The sequence below is a fragment of the Rhinopithecus bieti genome, unplaced genomic scaffold, assembly GCF_001698545.2.
Source record: "Rhinopithecus bieti isolate Rb0 unplaced genomic scaffold, ASM169854v2 scaffold_66136, whole genome shotgun sequence".
NCBI lineage: Eukaryota > Metazoa > Chordata > Mammalia > Primates > Cercopithecidae > Rhinopithecus > Rhinopithecus bieti.
In genome coordinates this window covers 192033-212786 of record NW_016825124.1, presented here as the reverse complement: position 1 = coordinate 212786, position 20754 = coordinate 192033, and the positions used below count along the sequence as shown (strand labels likewise).

General features: G+C 47.3%; 1 protein-coding gene across 5 annotated transcripts in view; it reads left to right on the top strand.

Moving 5' to 3' along the window:
• The first annotated feature begins 17696 nt into the window (after positions 1 to 17696).
• NINL (ninein like) overlaps positions 17697 to 20754 on the top strand; it is a 133998-nt gene continuing 130940 nt past the window's right edge. For 3 of the 5 annotated variants that reach the window (XM_017862784.1, XM_017862783.1, XM_017862781.1), the window contains exon 1: positions 18211 to 18498. In XM_017862784.1, the coding sequence (XP_017718273.1) occupies positions 18480 to 18498 (19 nt within the window). In that variant the 5' untranslated portion in view covers positions 18211 to 18479. Of the gene's footprint in view, positions 17789 to 18210; positions 18499 to 20754 lie in introns of those variants that run through there. The other 2 variants (XM_017862782.1, XM_017862788.1) reach the window with 2 other exon arrangements.

Sequence of the window (20754 nt, the reverse complement as noted above, 5' to 3'; positions counted from 1 at the left end):
TTTTTTTTGGAAATGGGGTCTCACTATGTTGCCCAAGCTGGTCTTGAGCTCCTGGCCTCAAGTGATCCTCCTGTATTGGCCCCCCAAGGAGCTGGAAGTCTGTGCATGAGCCATTAGGCTTGGCTTCAGGGGCTCTTTAAAGACCTCTGGCAGACCCCCTCCAGCTGCAGCTTAGCTTGTGCCTCTTCTCCATGGGCTGTCTTCCGGCCCTAGGTCTCAGGCAGGACCCTCCACCACTGGTTCTCACCAGTGGACTCCCCTTTGTTTTCTAGAAGGAACCCCAGGAACTTTCATGCTTTCTGCGGGAAAGGCATGCCAACTCTCTCTGGATTTCACCACTGGGTCGTCCCATTCTCCAGGTTTGGGTGAAGGAAGGAGATCCTCTCTCACCCGCTGAGGGAACAGCAGCCGCAGGCTGCAGTAGCTTGCTCTCCAAAAAAATCCTGTAAATTCCCTTTCTCTTCCATCTGCACTTTCTCCACTGCAATATTCTTGAAATGGGTAAGGGACTTCAAAAGTCAGGAAACAAGTTCTTGACTGATTAATTTGAAAACTCCTCCAGCAAGTGTCACACTAACTTTGGTGCCTGATGTCTACTGGCTTAAGTCAAAGTTTCCATTCTGAGGCTGCGCCTATGATCCACCAGAGCACGTGTGTCCTGAATTGCAATTCCTTGCCATTCCTCAGTCAACCCTTTGTTTCAGAGGAGAAAAAGTTACAATTTTGATACCCTGGTACATAAGCAAGAAGGAATACGGTCCAATATAGACGAACACCTCCTGAAAGAAAGTCTCATAAGGGAGCTACTATGCAGTGGCTTGACTGAGGATGTGAATCTAAGCTGAGGATTGAAGGAAGTGAAACATTTAATTGGGGCAAAGAAGGGAGAGAATTCGTTCAGTTCGACACAAGCGTAGAGGGCTCCTCCTTAGTGCCAGGTGTTGAGTACCAAGCAACCAGGAGTTTACGATCTCCAGAGAGGGATCTGAGTAGGGGGGTGAGAAGTGAAATTTGGACAGGTAGGATGGACCGTCAAAAATGGGCTGTGGACGTAGGCCTGGAGTCAGCACTGTCCTCTGCATTTTAGGAAGGTGGGGAAACCTGTGTGCATGTGTCTGTGGGTCTGTGTGGAACGGGATGTGCAGTGTGGAGGTGTGTGAATAGTGAAGGCAAAGGAGGGTGTGTGGAGAGGTGTGTGTGAAATAGTTGTGTGCATGTATGTAGGTGTGTGGAGAGGTATGAGATTGTGTGTGTACATAGGTGTATGGAGAGCTGTGTGAGATGGTTGTGTGCGTGTATGTAGGAGTGTGGAGAGGTGTGTGTGTGAGATGGTTGTGTGTATGTAGGTGTGTGGAGAGGTGTGTGAGATGGCTGTGTGCATGTATGTAGGTGCATGGAGAGGTGTGTGTGAGATGGTTGTGTGTGTGTGTGGAGAGGTGTGTGAGATGATCATGTGTGTATGTAGGTGTGTGAAGTGTGTGTGAGATGGTTGTGTGCGTGAATGTAGGTGTGTGGAGAGGTATGTGTGAGATGGAGAGGTTGTGTGCGTGTAGGTGTGTGGAGAGGTGTGTGTGAAATGGCTGTGTGCATGTATGTAGGTGCATGGAGAGGTGTGTGAGAGATGGTTGTGTGTGTATGTAGGTGCGTGGAGAAGTGTGTGTGTGAGATGGTTGTGTATGTAGGTGTGTGGAGAGGTGTGTGAGATGGTTGTGTGTGTGTATGTAGAAGTGTGGAGAGGTGTGTGTGTGACATGATTGTGTGCATGTATGTAGAAGTGGTGCATATATATGTACATCGGGAGGCCCTATGTGTGGGGTGTGAGTGAGTGGCAGGTTTAGAGTGCGGGTGGGTGTGTGGGGAGTGCAGATGTGTGCATATGTGTATGTGGTGGGTAGTGGGGCGTGTGTATGTGGTGGCCTGTTTAGCAGCATTGGGTGGGTGTGTATCATGCTGTGTTTGTATAGCACAGCCATGTGTAGTAGAGTTGTATGAACATATGGGGGAATGTGGTTGTGTGGGACTGTGTGTGTGTGTGTGAGTAGTCTGTGTTGAAGTATGTAGTAGTGGGTTGTATGTGTGTAGGGGTGTATAGTAGTATGTTTTTAGTAACATGTATTTGTAAGAAGTGGGGAGTGTGTGAGTGGTGGGTATGTGTGCTGAGTGGGGTGTCTGTATAGTGGGATTGTGTGTAGGGGGTGTGCATGTCACATTCAGTGTGTCTAGAAGGGTTGTGTGTGTGTGCCTAGTGGGTGTAAGCAGTGATGTGGTGAATGTGAGTTATATAGTTGTGTTTGTGTACACTGTGTGTGTGAGAGTGGTATGTGTAGCAGTGTTGTGTTAGGGGTGTGTGTGTATGTGTGTGTGTGTCGTTACTGAATAAGAACTATGTGAAGGACAGATGCTTGCTTTATTGAATTAAAACATGCCTGGGTGAGAGAGAGAGAGCAGCAAAGAGACAGAGGCAGAGACAGACGGAGACAGAGACAGAGGTAGAGACAGAGACATAGGCAGAGACAGAGAGACAGAGAAAGACAGAGACAGTGGCAGAGAGGCAGACAGAGGCAGAGTGGCATGGAGAGATGAGACAGAGACAGTGGCAGAGAGGCAGACAGAGGCAGAGACAGAGAAGCAGAGAGAGATGAAGAGAGACAGAGAGAGCTAGAATTTCCTGTGTGATGCTGGCCATGGGTGCCTGTTGTTTCTCCTGCAGTCAGTTCCTCTAAAGCCCCAGCCTCCTCCTTAGAGAACCTATCCTTGGCCTCTTCTCTGACTGCACTTCTCCAGTGAGTGGGCGGCCGCCTTCAACTGAGCCCAGCTGTGCAGGGCAGGTTCTTCTGGGAATTCGGGACTCACAGGCTCTGGTTTGGGAGTGCCATTCGCGAATGTCCACAGGGGCCAGGGCAGCCTGTAGGCGAGCCACATAGGCTGGAGGAGCACACAGAAGTGGTGTGGGCTGTGGCAGACCCATGAGGGGATGACCCAAGGGACGCCTGGGCCCCGGGCCAAGCCAATCAGGTCTGCAGGCAATACCATGGGGTTCCTGGTCTGTGCACTCAGCACATTCCTCTTCTGTTGCGTGAACCCTTGAAAGGGCAAGTGAGGTAAAGCCATGGTCACAGAGAAAGGGAGTCTGTGGAGACAGATGAGTAAGTAGGTCTGCAAGGCAAGGGAGAGGGAGGGACCTGTGGGTCAGGATAGGTACAGTGGACTGAACTGTGTCCCTCCAAAACTCATGCGCTGAAGCCCCAACCCCTAATGTCACTGTATCTGGACATGGGGTCTTTAAGAAGGTAAATAAGGATAAACGAGGTCCTAAGGGTGGAGCCTCAATCCGATAGGAATGGTGTCCTTCTAGGAAGAGGAAGGGATGCCAGGAATGGGCATGCACAGAGAAAGACCAAGTGGGGAAAGGGTGAGACGTCAGCTGTCCGCAAGCCAAGGGGAGAGGGTCAGAGAAACCTTGATTTTGAGTGCCCACACCTTGATCTTGAACTTCCAGCCTCCAGCACTGTGAGAAATACATTTCTGTTATTTAAGCCACCCAGGCTGTGTATTTTGTCCTGGCAGCCCAAACAGACTCAAACAAGAAGTAATGGTTGTGATGTCTTTGCAGGCCCTGGTTCAGTTGTACCATTCAGTCAAACATTTGAGCAGTATTGAGGGTGTCCTAGGCTCTGAGTCTACTGCAGGGAAACAAAGGGGCCCAGACCTGCTCTCTTGGAGCTCACAGGCTCAAAGGATGTAGCCGTATCATGGGACCTTTCAGTGGGGTCCCTGTGCTGTTAAAGCTCCTGTGTGTGAATGGGATTCAGGCTCCCACAATTCCTGGCCAAGATAACAGCACAGAGGCCCTGGACCTCTGGGTGTTCTGTACAGCAGGCCCTTGGGGGCTGGTCTTTCACCCACTGGGGTGCAATATAAACCCTCTTCAGATACCAGAACCAAATGAGGGTTCTGGGCCCTCAAGAGCCTTGACCACAGGCAATCATACCTCCTTTTTTTTTTTTTTTTTTTTTCTTTTTTTTTGAAACAGAGTCTCGCTCTATCGCCCAAGCTGGAGTGCAGTGGCACCATCTTGGCTCACTGCAACCTCTGCCTCCTAGGTTCAAGCAATTCTCATGCCTCAGCTTCCTGAGTAGCTGGGACTACAGGCGTGTGCCACCACACCCGGCTAATTTTTGTATTTTTAGAAGAGACAGAGTTTCACCATGTTGCCCAGGCTAGTCTCAAACTCCTGGCCTCAAGTGATTCACCTGCCTTGGCCTCCCAAAGTGGTGGGATTACAGGCGCAAGCCACTGTGCCCAGCCCGGCATACCTGCTTTTAAAGGGATTTTTTCTAAGTCAGAAATATTCCAGTGTAGAAGGAAATAAATCCCATAGCAAGAACATCGTATTTCCCTTTATTTCTCAATTAACTCTTCTACCATTTTCTCTAGAAATGGAAGACCCTTAGAGTAGAGTAATTTTCAAAATGAACTTTCTTCTGTCAACAGCATTTTGACTGAAGATGGTAAGGATGACCTCTACTTTGGCTTACAGTAAAAACCCTCAGCTAACTTCTGTTAGCTAGCTGAATTTTAATACCTAATATTTTCACCATAACAAGACTGCCCTCAAAAAGAAAATAGACTCTACTGTAAAATAAATCAAATTAAATAAAGTGACACCATCAAATGCTGACAAGGATGCAGAGGGACAGAAACTCACTGGTTGCTGATGGGGAATGCAAAATGGTGTAGCCACTTTGGAAAACCATTTGGCACTGTCTTCTCCGGTTACACAGATACTTCCCCTATAACCCAGAGATGCCAGTGACCCACTCATAGATATTTACCAAAGTGAATAGAAAACTTATGTTCAAACAAGCAAAAACCTGTATGGAAATGTTTCTAGGAACTCTATTCATTTTTTTTTTTCTTTTTTTCTTTTTTTAGTGACAAGGTCTCACTCTGTTGCCCAGGCTGGAGTGCAATGGTACGATCACAGCTCACTGCAGCCTCTACCTCCTGGGCTCAAGCCATCCTCCCGCTTCAATCTCCTGAGTAGAGTAGCTGGCACCTCAAGTACATGACACCATGCCTGGCTAACTTTTTAACTTTTATTGTAGAGATAAGGTCTTGCTGTGTTGCCCAGGCTGGTCTCAAACACCTTGGCTGAAGCAATCCTCCCATCTCAGCCTCCCAAAGTGCTGGGATTATAGGTGTGAGCCACCATGCCCAGCCTAGAAGTTCTATTCATAATTACCAAAAGGAATGAGCTACTGATACGCATGACAACATGGATGAATCTTAAACTCATTTTGCTAAGTGAAAGAAGCCAAACGCCAGGCTGGGCTTGGTTGCTCACGCCTGTAATCCCAGCACTTTGGGAGGCCGAGGCAGGCAGATCACGAGATCAGGAGATCGAGACCATCCTGGCCAACATGGTGAAACCCCACCTCTACTAAAAGTACAAAAATTAGTTAGGCATGGCAGCACGCACCTGTAGTCCCAGCTACTCAGGAGGCTGAGGCAGGAGAATCACTTGAACCAAGAGGCGGAGGTTGCAGTGAGCCAAGATTGCACCACTGCACTCCAGCCTCGCAACAGAGTGTAACTCCTTCTCAAAAAAAAAAAAAAAAAAGAAGCCAAACTCCAAAGTCTACATGTGTAATTCCATTCATATGACATTTTAGAAAAGGGAAAACTACAAGGACAGAAGACACATCAATGGTTGCCAGGGACTTGGGGGAGGGGAGCAATTAATTGCACAGGGACACATAGGGCGACTGTATTAGTCCATTTCCACACTGCTGATAAAGACATACCCGAGATTGGGAAGAAAAAGAGGTTTAATTGGACTTACAAATCCACATGGCTGTGGAGGCCTGAGAATCACAGCAGGAGGTGCAATGCACTTCTTACATGGCGGCAGCAAGAAAAAACGAGGAAGATGCAAAAGCAGAAACCCCTGATAAAATCATCAGATCTCATGAGACTTATTCACTACCATGAGAACAGTATAGGGGAAACCACCCCTGTGATTCAAATGATCTCCCACCAGGTCCCTCCCACAACACATGAGAATTATGGTAATACAATTCAAGGTGAGATTTGGATGGGGACATAGAGCCAAACCATACCAGCGACTTTCACAGTGATGAAACTTTACCTATGGTACCAGGATGGTGGCTATATGGTGATCTACACAATTGTCAATTTCATACTTTATTTTTTCATACTGTATGAACTTTATTGCATGCAGATTAAAAAATAACCAAACAGCATATTGAAGACCTAATATGGAAAACAGACTGTGATAAATGAATCTAACCTTGTTCTAAATGTATGATATAACCTCACTGAAGGGGCTGAGGGAAAAGGAGCTGACCTAAGTAATTTTGAAAGCTTGTATTTTAACCAGAAACTGTAAGGCTAAAGAACTATATTAAGCACTGTACTCTAGTTTATAAATTTGTTTCTCACAGGCTATGGGTTAAAAATTCTGAAAGTAGACTAGGCACAGTGGCTCACGCCTGTAATCCCAGCACTTTGGGAGGCTGAGGTGGGTGGATTGCTTGACCCCAGGAGTTTGAGACCAGCTTGGGCAACATGTGGAATCCCATCTCTACAAAAAATTTGAAAATTAGCTGGGTGCGGTGGCAAATGCATGTGGTCCCAGCTACTTGGGAGGCTAAGATGGAAGGATCACTTGAGCCTGGGGAGGTTGAGGCTGCAGTGAGCCAGGACTGTGCAACTGCACTCCAGCCTGGGTGACAGAGTGAGGCTCTGTCTCAAAAAAAGAAAAAAAAATCTGAAAACGTTATAAAGAATTAAGGGGGGAATGCTAGCATGAAGCCTAGGGTATTGGACTTATTTTGGAGACATCAGCATGAAGTCAAGTTTAATTTAATTGGTAGATAGGTAGGTTGGTAGATAGATGATAGATGGCAGATAGATAGATGATAGAGAATAGACAGATAAAGAGGCCAGGAGTTTGAGTCCAGCCTGGGTAACATGGCAAAACCCCATCTCTACAAAAAATACAAATGTTAGCCAGGCATGGTGCCGACCCCCTGTAATCTCAGCTACTTGGGAGACTAAGGTGGGAGGATCACCTGAGCTCGGGAAGTCGAGGCTTCAGTGAGCCAAGATTGCGCCACTGCACTCCAGCCTGGGTGATAGAGGAGACCCTGTCTAAAACAAACAAAACAGAATATGAAGACGAAAATTTGAAACTGCAGTGAGGAAGCCTGGCAGACAACACATGAACCAAGTGATCGAGATTAACATGCCATGTGGATGTCAGGCACCCCTTATGTGATGGGATGACAAGGGCACTTCACTTCTGTGTGTTCTTCCTAAAAGCCCCTAACACCAGTCGAATCATGAGAAAACATCAGACAAACCCAAAGTAAGGGACATCCTATGAAATGCCTAGTTGTGAAGGTCATGAAAAACAGGAAAAGTTGAAACTCACAGACCAGAGGAAACTAAGGAGACACACTGTGTAAATGCCACATGGGATCCAGGAACACTGGTGAAATCCAGCCGATGTCTGGAGCTTAGCTGATAGGTTGTGTCATTAGTGGTTAATTCCCTGGTTCTGGTCATCATACCATTGTTACGTAGGATTTTAGCATTAAGGGAGAGTGGGCAAGGGGGGTACATGGAGCTTTCTGTACTATCTTGACACCTACTCTATGCATCTAAAAATGTTCAAATAAAACTTATTACGAGGAAAATAACATGGAATTTACTGAAAGAATCAGATATGCTCAGCTGGGCACGGTGGCTCATGCCTGTAATCCCAGCACTTTGGGAGGCCGAGGCGGGTGGATCACCTGAGGTCAAGAGTTTGAGACCGGCCTGGCCAACATGACGAAACCCCATCTCTTCTGAAAAACAAAAATTAGCCAGGCATGGTGGCACGTGCCTGTAGTCCCAGCTACTCGGGAGGCTGAGGCAGGAGAATCACTTGAACCCGGGAGGCAAAGGTTGCAGTGAGCTGAGATCGCGCCACTGTACTCCAGCCTGGGCAACAGAGTGAGACTCTGTTTCAAAAAAAGAAGAATCAGATATACTCAGACTGAGTTAAACTGGATATATCTGAGTTATCAAAGCTTTTTAAAGGCTAATGAAGCAACAATATCCACAAATGAATATATTTTTGAAATGTTCTGAAATGAGCACTTAGCAATGACTCCTAAGGAAGTTATAAGAACTTGAATGTGGCAAATCTTTCCTCTAAAGGCTGATGTTCTCTGTTAAGTCACCTGATTGTTGTTATTTTGATTGAACTGTGGGAGATCAATGTGAACTAACAACGCTGTAAAACAAATGCAGGATCTTGTGGCCACTTGTCGAAACACAGCTGTCTGAGGGCTGCTGGCATTTCTCAACTTCCAGCATCACCTTGGAATTCACCGATGGCAATTTCATGATGGGTTATTTAAGAAAAATTAAGATGTCTATATCACAGAGGAAAAGCTATGTGGGCTGGGCGTGGTGGCTCAGGCCTGTAATCCCAGCACTTTGGGAGGCTGAGGTAGGTGGATCACCTGAAGTCAGGAGTTCAAGACCAGCCTGACCAACATAGAGAAACCCTGTCTCTACTAAAAATACAAAATTAGCCAGGCGTGGTGGCACATGCCTGTAATCCCAGCTACTTGGGAGGCTGAGGCAGGAAAATCGCTTGAACCCTGGAGGTGGAGGCTGTGATGAGCCGAGATCACGCCATTGCACTCCAGCCTGGGCAACAAGAGCGAAACTTCATCTCAAAAAAAAAAAAAGCTGTACCCCCACTAATTGAAACCATAGCCAGAAACATAAAATCAACACTAGAATTCAATAAAATAAGTAACCCTTACTTTTTATCAGGCTTTCTGTAATACTAGGTGTTGTTGGGGATGTAAAGATAAAAATCTCATCATTCCTGATTGTGGCAGTTTACAATCTTGTTGGGATTCAAATAAGTAGGACCTACCAGTGGAACCTTAGTGTCATAGGACTTAATAGACCAGGACACCAGAATGAATGGTCCAAGGCAGAACAGGACTCCTTATTCAATGGATGGGGTGGAGGACTGCAGTTGCTTTGGAGGTCTTCTCAGAAAAAGACAGATTTGAGCACAACCTGATGAATGGACAGATTCGAGTTGATGGAAAGGAGGCGTGGTGTGCTTAAAACACAAGGCAAGAGTGCCAGGGGCACTCCCCAGAGTCAGCAAGTACTGGTTTTCCTGGAGGCAGGGCTCATGGGATGTGATGGGAGAAGTTGGAAACAGGGTCTGGGATTTCTGTGAAGGAGGCTGGATGAGGGTTTGTGAATCTGGATTTCTCTGTCTAGTTAGTGTGGAGTCACCAAAGGCCTTGGAGAAAGGAGGAGTGATCAAAGCAGGTTTTCAGGAAGATGAAGCTTGTTTTATCACAGCAGATAGAGAGACTAGAGGAGAAACATTTGGGAGGCAGCAAGGCTCTAACCTGGTAAGGCACAGCACTCCTGTTGCCCAGGCTGGGAGTGCAGTGGTGCAATCTCGGCTCACTGAAGCCTGGACTTCCCATGCTCATGTGATCCTCCCTCCTCAGCCTCCCAAGTAGTTGGGACTACAGATGGTCGCCACCATGCCCAGCTAATTTTTGTATTTTTCGTAGAAACAGGGTTTTGCCACGTTACACAGGCTGGACTCAAACTCCTGGCTTCAAGTGATTTGCCCACCTCAGCCTCCCAAAGTGCTGGAATTACAGGCATGTGCCACTGTGCCCAGCCCTTGGAAGGCATTTCTTTCTTTCTTTTTTTTTTTTTCTTGCAATGGAGTTTCGCTCTTGTTGCCCAGGCTAGAGTGCAGTGGCACAATCCCGGCTTACCACAACCTCCACATCCCAGGTTCAAGCGATTCTCCTGCCTCCTGAGTAGCTGGGATTACAGGCATACACCACCATGCCTGACTAGTTTTGTATTTTTAGTAGAGATGGGGTTTCTCCATGTTGGTCAGGCTGGTCTCGAACTCCCGACCTCAGGTGATCCACCTACCTTGACCTCCCAAAGTACTGGGATTACAGGCGTGAGCCATCGCGCCCCGTGGGAGGCATTTCTGATGTTCATTTCTCTTTGCCTCCTACTTCACCATTTAGTTTGTAGCTAAATTCTACTACTTCCTTTTACATGTCAGCTGTACCTGCTCTGTGGGCCACTCTTCCCACTAGCTCTGGTCCCTTCCTGCCTCTTTTTCCAGCTGAGTTTCCTGCAGGCATCTTAACCTGCCATTGCCTTCTCTGTCTTCATTATTTGATGTGTCTGGCCCCAGCCACACAGCTCCCACTTCTCTCCGGCCTCTAAGACCTTCTGAAGGGTTTAGAACAATGCCCCACATCTCAAAAGTGAACAGTGCTGGTTCTCACAGTTGGGGAGGAGGTTCAGTTTTACAGGCAGTTAGAACTGTGCAGTTCCCCCAGGACAGCAGCAGGCAAGGAGCAAGATGGGCCTCCTTGGAAACCTGCTTTAAACCACCCGAGGAAAAGGCATTTATTACTGTAAGGCTTAAAGTAAAATAAGAGACAGAGTATTCTTTTTTTTTCTTAATTGTGCATTTTAAATATCAACATATACATTTGCTTTTATAGTTATAAATTTTCGCATGTTTTAGACAACAGCTTGTAATAGTTTTGAATCCATTAAGATGTTGCTTTCAATTTGAAATACTTTGTGTATAGATGTATATAAAAAATAACCCAATGTATGACTCATCTGACAGATGTTTAACATCAATAAAGGCTTATTTTTCAATATGCAGTTAGGAAGACAGGGAAGCAAGCCAACCTCTCTACACTGTCTTTTGGCTGGCTTGTTTTTGCAGTGGTACCAATAGTGGTTTCTGGAGGGAACCATGTGCCTTCAGCCTATCTAGTTAAGGTCAGATAACACAATCAACAAAGACGGAGTATTCTTTTTTTTTCCCCCTTTTTTTGAGACAGGGTCTTGTTCTGTCGCCCAGGCTGGAGGGTAGTGGCACAGTCATAGCTCACTGTAGCCTCAGACTCTTGGGCTCAAGCGATCCTCCAGCCTCAGCCTCCTAAAGTGCTGGGATTATAGGCATGAGCCACCGTAACCAGCCTACAATATCTTAAGAATATAATGTTAGTTTGTGAACAGGAGCTCCAGGACAGACAAAACAACAGCATGGGATGAAAGGAAAGCTGCGGACCTGAGGAAAGCAACTGAAGACGAAAGCTAGATTATTACAAGAGGAGTAGTAATTAAAAACAGCAATGCTTAAATGGAAAGTTGAGAGGCAAAAGTAGAAGCAAGAGGAGGCCCAGAAGACTATTACACGGACTAAAGGTGGGGGTGAGTGGGTTGGAATGGCCATGATGGGATGCTGGAAGGATCTGGCACTGACAAGAAAAGGGGAGGGACATTAGTGGGAAAACTGGTAAAACCTGAATCAAGTCTTTAGTTAATAGTAATGTACTAATGTTAAATTCCTGGTTTCCATAACTACACCATTATAAAAAAAAACATGGCTGGGCAACCCCCTTTGGGTCCCCTCCCTTTGTATGGGAGCTCTGTTTTCACTCTATTAAATCTTGCAACTGCACTCTTCGGGTCCGTGTTCGTTAGAGCTCGAGCTGAGCTTTCCCTCACGGTCCACCACTGCTGTTTGCCGACAGACCTGCCGCTGACTTCCATCCCTCCGGATCCAGCAGGGTGTCCGCTGTGCTCCTGATCCAGCAAGGCGCCCATTGCTGCTCCCCATTGGGCTAAAGGCTTGCCATTGTTCCTGCATGGCTAAGTGCCTGGGTTCATCCTAATCAAGCTGAACACTAGTCACTGGGTTCCATGGTTCTTTTCCACGACCCACGGCTTCTAATAGAGCTATAACACTCACCCATGGCCCAAGATTCCATTCGTTGGAATCCGTGAGGCCAAGAATCCCAGGTCAGAGAACATGAGGCTTGCCACCATCTTGGAAGAGGGGGCCCACCGCCATCCTGGGAGCTCTGTGAGCAGGAACCCCCCAGTAACATTTATACAATGGGAATTTTCTACAGCAGTAAAATGGACTATAGATGCAGGTTCTGAACACATAACCACGGAAATATTTCAGAAACATATTGAGTGGCTACTCCCACTAGAACAACCACCCCTGTTGCCTCTGGAGACCAGAAGTAGCTGCCAGCTCAAGGCAGCCAGGGAAAACCAACCTCTGCTACTTCCCAATCCTCTCGTGGTAAGCAAGGTTTAGGTTATGAGGTAGAAAATTTCCAAACTATAGAAGGGGGATGAGAAAGGGGACAGCTGAAAAGAATATCAAACATGGCGATAGACCCCTACAAAAAGACAGGAGATACAGGAAGCAGATGAGCCAGGAAAGTGGTTAATCTAAATAAGCTGTTCTTAAAAGTAGTAACAATAGAGAATTGAATTCTCCGATAACATTTTATGGGAGATGAAGAGATAGAAAGAATTAAAAGCATTCTGCCCTTTGTCCAGTTTTGAAGATTAATATAGATAATGATTAGTTCTAGGCATTGAAAGAAATATCTAAATACTCCATTAAAATGAAAAGATAATCCCTTTGGGGCAGTAGTATTGGAATGGGAGGGAAGAAGGGTTTTAGGAGCACTGGTAATGTTCTTTTGCTAGTTACATCGGTGTGAAAATGTATCAAACGGTACACTTACGATATGTGCACTTTTCTTGTCTACGTTATACTTAATAAAGTATACTTTATTTAAAAGTATTTTTTTTTACTTAAAAAAAAAACATGGCTATGTAAAATGCTGATATTTACAGGACCTGAGTGAGAAGTATATGGAACCTCTCTTTTCTACGTTTCCAAGTTTTATGTAAAGATAACATTAATTCAAAAGAAAAAGTTTTTTTTGTTGTTGCTGTTTCTTTTTTTGTGAGACAGAGTTTCGCTCTTGTTGCCCAGGCTGGAGTGCAATGGCACTATCTCGGCTCACTGCAACCTCTGCCTCCCAGGTACAAGCGATTCTCCTGTCTCAGCCTCCCAAGTGGCTCAGATTACAGGCATGCACAACCATGCCTGGCTGTTTTTCTTTTGTATTTAGTAGAGATGGGGTTTCACCATGTTAGTTAGGCTGGTCATGAACTCCTGACCTCAGGTGACTCACCCCCACCTCGGCCTCTCCTGCGCCTGGCCAAGAAAAAGTTTTTAAAAAGAGTGATCAGGATGTGATGATGTCACTGTAGGGTATAAGAGAGCGAGTCAAGATTGACTCTTTCCTGAACAATTCTGGTGTTAGGATATCCATTGATTTTCATCCACAGTTACTGGCACATGACTCCCATAGCCCTTGTCCTTTGTTATAGTCCTTTGTTATAATGTTATGTTGGGCCTCAGGGGTAGGCCCCTGACCTTCTCCTGGCTTTCTGATTGTGGGTCTTTTTTTTTTAATTTTTAGATGGAGTCTCACTCTGTTGCCCAGGCTGGAGTGCAGTGGTGCGACCTTGGCTCACTGTAACCTCTCCGCCTCGCGGGTTCAAGCGATTCTCCTGCCTTAGTCTCCCAAGTAGCTGGGACTATGAGCATGTGCCACCACGCCGAGCTAATTTTTGTATTTTTAGTAAATATGGGGTTTCACCATGTTGGCCAGGATGGTCTCGATCTCCTGACCTTGTGATCCGCCCACCTCGGCCTCCCAAAGTGCTGGGATTACAGGAGTGAGCCAATGTGCCCTGCCATCAATTGTGGGTCTTAAGACTCTCCCATGAGAGGGTCTTACCCTACTCCCTGGGAGAAGGAATGCTGATGTCACGAAGCTTCTGTAAAACCCCAAGAGGACAGGGTTCAGTGAACTTCTGGGTAGCTGAACAGTGGAGGTTCCTGGAGGGTGGCACCCAGGGAGGTATGAAAGCTCTCCCCCTTCCTCCAAACCTTGCTCTATGCATCTCTTCACCTGTGTCCTTTACAATATCCATTATAATAAACTAGCGGGCCAGGCATGGTGGCTCACGCCTGTAATCCCAGCACTTTGAGAGGCCGAGGCAGGCAGATCACCTGAGGTCAGGAGTTCGAGACCAGCTTGGCCAACATGACGAAACCCTGTTTCTACTAAAAATATAAAATCTAGCCAGGTGTGGTGGCACATGCCTGTAGTGCCAGCTTCTTGGGAGGCTGAGGCACAACAATCACTTGAACCTGGTAGGCGGAGGTTGCAGTGAGCTGAGATCACACCACTGCACTCCAGCCTGGGCGACAGAGCAACACTCCGTCTCAAACACAAATAAATAAAAATAAACCAGTGAACATAAGCATTTCTCTGAGTTCTGTGAGCCACTCCAGGAAATTAATCGAAACCAAAGAGGGGGTCAGAGGATCATGGGAACCTCAACTTGAAGCGGATCTGACAGAAGTTCTGTGGAGGCCCGGACTTGCAACTGGTGTACGTGAGGAGTCTTGGGGACTGAGTCCTCACCTTGTGGGATCTGACACTCTCTCCAGGTACTGACAGAACTGAATTAGAGGATGCCCAGCTGGTGTCTGCTGCTTGGTGTGTGGAGAAAACCCCACACACATTTAGTCATAGGTTTTCTGTGTTGACTGTTGGTGTGGTGTGGGAGTAGAGAGTTTTCCCTACACAACAATAAAATTGGAATGTCTGGAGGTGGGATGCAGGCACTGGTGTTTTTAATTTTTAAGTAGTCAAAGTGAAGAACTCCTAGTCATTTAAATTCGGTATGCTCAACTGGGCATGGTGCCTCATGCCCGCAATCTCAGTACTTTGGGAGGCCAAGGTGGGAGGATCATTTGAACCCAGGAGTTCAAGACCAGCCTGGGCAACATACACCCCATCTCTACAAAAAATTAGTAAGCTAGAGGCATGGGGGTGCACCTGTAATGCAGCTACTTGGGAGGCTGAGGTGGGAACATCACTTGAGCCCAGGAGATCAAAGCTGCAGTGAGCTGTGATCACACCACCACACTCCAGCCTGGGTAACAGACTGAGATCCTGTCTCAAGAAATAAAATAACAAATAAATTCAGTACACTCCTGTGCGATGGGTAATTTTTACATTTCTATTTTGCAAAAGAAACTGAAATTACAGATGTTACATGACTGGGTGATCCACAGTCAAAAACAGCTAGTAAGTGGCACTATCCATATCTTCTGACACCAAATTCATTCTCCAGCCAGTGAGTGGGAGCCCATGCAGAGCATCAGGAGCACTGAAGAGAAGACATTTTTCACAATGGCAACCCCCATGGCTCTGAGCACCCCTGGGAATCCAGGGTTATAAACTGGAGTCATCAGGGTCTTGGCTGCGCATCCCACAGGGACTACCTTTGCACGGTGTGCCCTGCCATTGTACCCCACACTGGTTGGGACAGGTCATAGGCATAGCAAAAGGTATCCGGGCACACTCAGCAGGTCAGAGAAACCTCCCAGTCTAGAAGACACTGGGAGCGCCTCCCTGTGCTTGCCTTCAGAGCCTGTCTTTCATCCTGGTTCCTTCTCACTCCAGTAATTTTGCCTCTGATCCTCACATCCTCTAAAGTGGAGTTCCTACAAAATATATGCACCTTTCTCATGCTAGAGTGTACTGTAGCTCATTTTGTAATTCTGATATATTTATAACTCTGACATTTTTGTATATTTATGTTTTTATTTTTATTTTTTGGAGACAGAGTCTTGATCTGTCACCAAAGCTGGAGTCTAGTGGCAAGATCTCAGCTCACTGCAACCTCTGACTCCTGGGTTCATGCAATTCTTGTGCCTCAGCCTTCTGAGTAGCTGGGACTACAGGCGCGCATTAACCACAACTGGCTAATTTTTTTGTATTTCAGTAGACACTGGGTTTCACCATGTTGGCCAGGCTGGACTTGAACTCCTGTCCTCAGGCAATCTGCCCACAGTGACCTCCCAAAGTGCTGGGATTACAGGCGTGAGTCACCGTGCCTGGCTGTATTTCTTTTTTTTTTTTTGAGACGGAGTCTCGCTCTGTCGCCCAAGCTGGAGTACAGTGGCGTGATCTCAGCTCACTACAACCTCTGCCTCCCAGGTTCAAGCGATTCTCCTGCCTCAGTCTCCTGAGTAGCTGGGATTACAGGCATGTGCCATCACGCCCGGCTAATTTTGTATTTTTAGTAGAGACGTGGTTTCTCCATGTTGGTCAGGTTGGTCTCGAACTCCTTTCCTCAGGTGATCTATTTGCCTGCATTGGCATCCCAAAGTGCTGGGATTACAGGCATGAGCCACTATGCCTGGCTGGGTATTTACGTTTTTAAATTGTTTTCTGTGTAAACTCTATAAGGGGCAGGGATTTTTTGCCCTCCTGTTGGCAGCCCCTAGGACAATGCCTGACCCTAGTAGGTGCTCGATAAATATATACAGGTTGAATATCCCTTAACAGAGATGCTTGGCACCAGAAGCATTTAGGATTTCAGATTTTGGAATATTTGCATTATACCAATTGAACATCCCTAATCTGAAAATCCAAAATTAGAAATGCTCCAATGAGGCCAGGCGCGGTGTCTCATGCCAGTAATCCCAGCACTATGGGAGGCCAAGGTGGGAGGATCATTTGAGGCCAGAAATTCCAGACGGGCCTGGGCAACATGGTGAAGCCTCCTTTCTTACAAAAATCAGCGAGAGCCTGGGCCTGGTTGTTCATGCCTGCAATCTCAGCACTTTGGGAGGCCGAGGCGGTGGATCCCTTGAGTCTAGGAGTTCGAGACCAGCCTGGGCAACACAGTGAGACTGTGCTAAAAATACAAAAATTAGCGGACATGGTGGCAGGTGCCTGCAGTCCCACCTACTGGGGGTTGGGACGCTGAGGCAGAAGGATCGCCATAGCCGGAAAGGTCGAGGCTGTAATGAGCCATGACCGCTCCACTGCATCCCAGCCTGGGCAACAGAAGTGACAGCCTTTCTCAAAAGAAAAGAAAGTTAAGGCCGGGCGCGGTGGCTCAAGCCTGTAATCCCAGCACTTTGGGAGGCCGAGACGGGCAGATCATGAGGTCAGGAGATCGAGACCATCCTGGCTAACACGGTGAAACCCCTCTCTACTAAAATACAGAAAACTAGCCGGGCGAGGTGGCGGGCGCCTGTAGTCCCAGCTACTCCGGAGGCTGAGGCAGGAGAATGGCGTGAACCCGGGAGGCGGAGCTTGCAGTGAGCTGAGATCCGGCCACTGCATTCCAGCCCGGGCGAGAGAGCAAGACTCCGTCTCCAAAAAAAAAAAAAAGAAAAGAAAAGAAAAGAAAGTTAAAAGAAGAAAAAAGAAATGCTCCAATGTGCATTTCTTTTGAGCATCAGGTCAGCGCTCAGAAACTTTCAGCTTTCAAGCATTTCGGATTTCAGATGCTTGGATTAGGGGTGCTCAACCTGTATTGATTTAATATGCGGTGGAAACGTGACGACCTAGGTTTTAAATCGCGGTTTCCTCAGTGGTGGGTTTGGGGTATTATCACTGCCTGGCCGGCCTCCGGGCTTGTTACAGAAGATGCTACCCCCAGAGCTGCAAGACCCCAAGCTCCGCAGCGCGCAGGGCCCCGACAGGGACCAGCGAGGTCAGCTCCAAGGATCACCCCAGGCTCCAAACTGGCCCGAGCCGCCCTGAGATTTGCGGAGGCCGCCTTGCCCCCACCCCGCCCCGCAATCCCGGACCCGCCCCGCCCCCTCTCTCGTTCGCCCGCCCCGCGCCCTGTTCGCCCGCCGCGCCTGGACACCGAGGGGGCGGCGCCTCGAGACCAGGAGGAGTGTTGCGTCGCGGCCTCCAAACACAAAGAGCTGCCGGCTGGACTGGGGTGGTTCCGCGCTCCTGGCCCAGGCGCCTCCCAGGTGAGACGGGCCAGGGCTTCCGGCCGGCCGTTCGGGCGGCGGGTGGGGTCGAGAGTCCGGGGCCGCCCCTACCTCGCGACCCGCGCCTCAGTCACCAGACCCGGCTCCGGGAGCGCGGCCTCGGGTGCTCCTTCGTGGTGCGGGGCGCAGAGTCGGCCCATCCGCAGTGGTGCCTGCTCTTCCGGTCGCCCTCGAGGGCGGGGCGGGGGTCACGCCCTAAAATACCGCGCCCCCTGGGCCGAGCGCTTGAAAACCTGGTTTCCCGACGGCGGCGGCGCGGGCGCCATGGGAACGAGGGCCGGGTCCAGCACAGCCCCGAGGCTCGGCGAGGGGCGGGCGGCCTTGGCCGGGGCCCCCCGGCGGTGCTGAGCGCAGCGGTGCCCACCGTCTGCCCAGCGCGGGCCGTTTCTCCTGGCGCCGGTCGAGGCCCAGGATTCCCTCCCGCCAGTGTGGCTGCGGCCCCCTACGGAGCGTGTCCGGCATTGTGGCGCTTGGGACGGTTGATTGAAAGGGTGGAGAAGTCTGTTGCGAGTTTTATCTGTTGTACTCGTTTTGCAGATTCGCCCCTTTCCTCCCGCCTTTGCGCACAGTCACACACACCACGTGGGAGTTTCTGATCGCATTGCATTCATATTCATCCTGCCTGCCTGGGTATTGATGCTGCATTGTTAGGAGCTCTGTGTGGGGCTGTATGTTTGCACAGGACTCAGGTGAGGAAGGGTGGCCACGTTTCTTTCTGCTCTGTGAGACTTAGGCCAAGCCTTGGAACTAGGGAGGAGGTTCAGGAAGAGACCCATGAAGCTGGTGGGGCCTTGGAGAAGGGCAAGTGATTTTCATGGTCAGTAGTAAGAGGGGTCATAAGTAATGGTAAGTTTCTTCTTAGAGGCCTTTGCTATGACTTCCAGGTTTTTCATACCGGACTTAAAATACTTTTAAAAGCAGAGTTGTTGTTGTTGTTCTTGTTGTTGCTGTTTTTGACAACAAAGTTTCACTCTTGTTGCCCAGGCTGGAGTGCAATGGCGTGATCTCGGCTCACTGTTACCCCCGCCTCCCGGATTCAAGCAGTTCTCCTGCCTCAACCTCCCGAGTAGCTGGGATTACAGGCGCCTGTTACCATGCCCAGCTAATTTTTTGTATTTTTAGTGGAGATGGGGTGGTTGCACCATGTTGGCCAGGCTGGTCTCGAACTCCTGACCTTCAGGTGATCCAGCTGCCTCAGCCTCCCAAAGTTCTGGGATTACAGGCTTGAGCCATTGTGCCAAGTTTTTGTTTTGTTTTGTTTTTGTTTTTTAATTTTATTTTACTTTAAGTTCTGGGATACATGTGCAGAACGTTCAGGTTTGTTACATGGGTATACATGTGCCAGGATGTTTTGCTGCACCTATCAATCCGGCGTCTAGATTTTAAGGCCCACATGCATTAGGTATTTGTCGTAAAGCTCTCCCTCCCCTTCCCCCCACCCACAGGTCCCGGCGTGTGAGGTGTGTGATGTTCCCCTCCCTGTGCCCATGTGTTCTCGTTGTCAGCTCCCACTTACGAGTGAGAGCATACAGTGTTTGGTTTTCTGTTCTTGTGTTAGTTTGCTGAGAATGATGGCTTCCCACTTCATACATGTTCCTGCAAAGGACTCATTCTTTTTTATGGCTACATAGTATTCCACAGTGTATATGTACCACATTTTCTTTATTCAGTCTATCATTGATGGGCATTTGGGTTGGTTCCAGGTCTTTGCTATCGTAAATAGTTCTGCAATAAACATACACGTTTATGCGTCTTTATAGTAGAATGATTTATAGTCCTTTGGGTATATACCCAGTGATGGGATTGCCAGGTCAGATGGTATTTCTGGTTCTGGATCCTTGAGGAATTGCTACACTGTCTTCCACAATGGTTGAACTAATTTACACTCCCACCAACAGTGTAAAAGCGTTCCTATTTCTCCCCAGCCTCTCCAGCATCTGTTGTTTCCTTTTTAATAATTACCATTCTAACTGGTGTGAGATGTTATCTCATTGTGGTTTTGATTTGCATTTCTCTAATGACCAGTGATGATGAACTTTTTTTTTTTAATATGTTTGTTGGCTGCATAAATGTCTTCTTTTGAGAAGTGTCTGTTCATCTTCTTTGCCCACTTTTGATGGGGTTTTTTTTTCTTGTAAATGTTTAAGTTCCTTGTAGATTCTGTATATTAGACTTTTGTCAGAAGGGTAGATTGCAAAAGTTTTCTCCCATTCTGTAGGTTGCCTGTTAACTCTGAAGATAGTTTCTTTTGTTGTGGAGAAGCTCTTAGGTTAGATTCCATTTGTCAGTTTTGGCTTTTGTTGCCATTGCTTTTGGTGTTTTAGTCATGAAGTCTTTGCGCATGCCTATGTCCTGAATAGTATTGCCTAGGTTTTCTTTTAGGTTTTTTATGGTTTTGGGTTTTACATTTAAGTCATTAATCCATCTTGAGTTAATTTTTGCATAAGGTGTAAGGAAGGGGTCCAGTTTCTGTTTTCTGCATATGGCTGGCCAGTTTTCCCAGCACCATTTATTAAATAGGAAATCCTTTCCCCATTGCTTGTTTTTGTCAGGTTTGTCAAAGATCAGATAGTTGTAGAAAGCAGTTCAGTTTTTTTTTTTAAGTAGTTAAAACTCATCTGTTAAACAGAACACTGAATCAGCAGTCTAGCAGTTTTATGAACTGTGTGCAAGAATACTTGTATATTAAAAGGAAAATGCTCAGGTGTTAGAGAAGCAGTCTACTTTCATGCTTGTCCCTTTCATTTCACTTATACATCATCCATTAGTGGTTTAAATGATGACAGATTGAACCGATCTGTATTGTCAAATAAAAGTGAGATGTGTGTTTATATGAAGTTCAGGTGCAATAAATATTAGAGGATAACTCTTTTTTGTAGAATGAGAAAATAGCAAGCCTTCTCCAAGGAACTTGGACTTCAGATTTTTTTTTTTTTTTTTTTTTT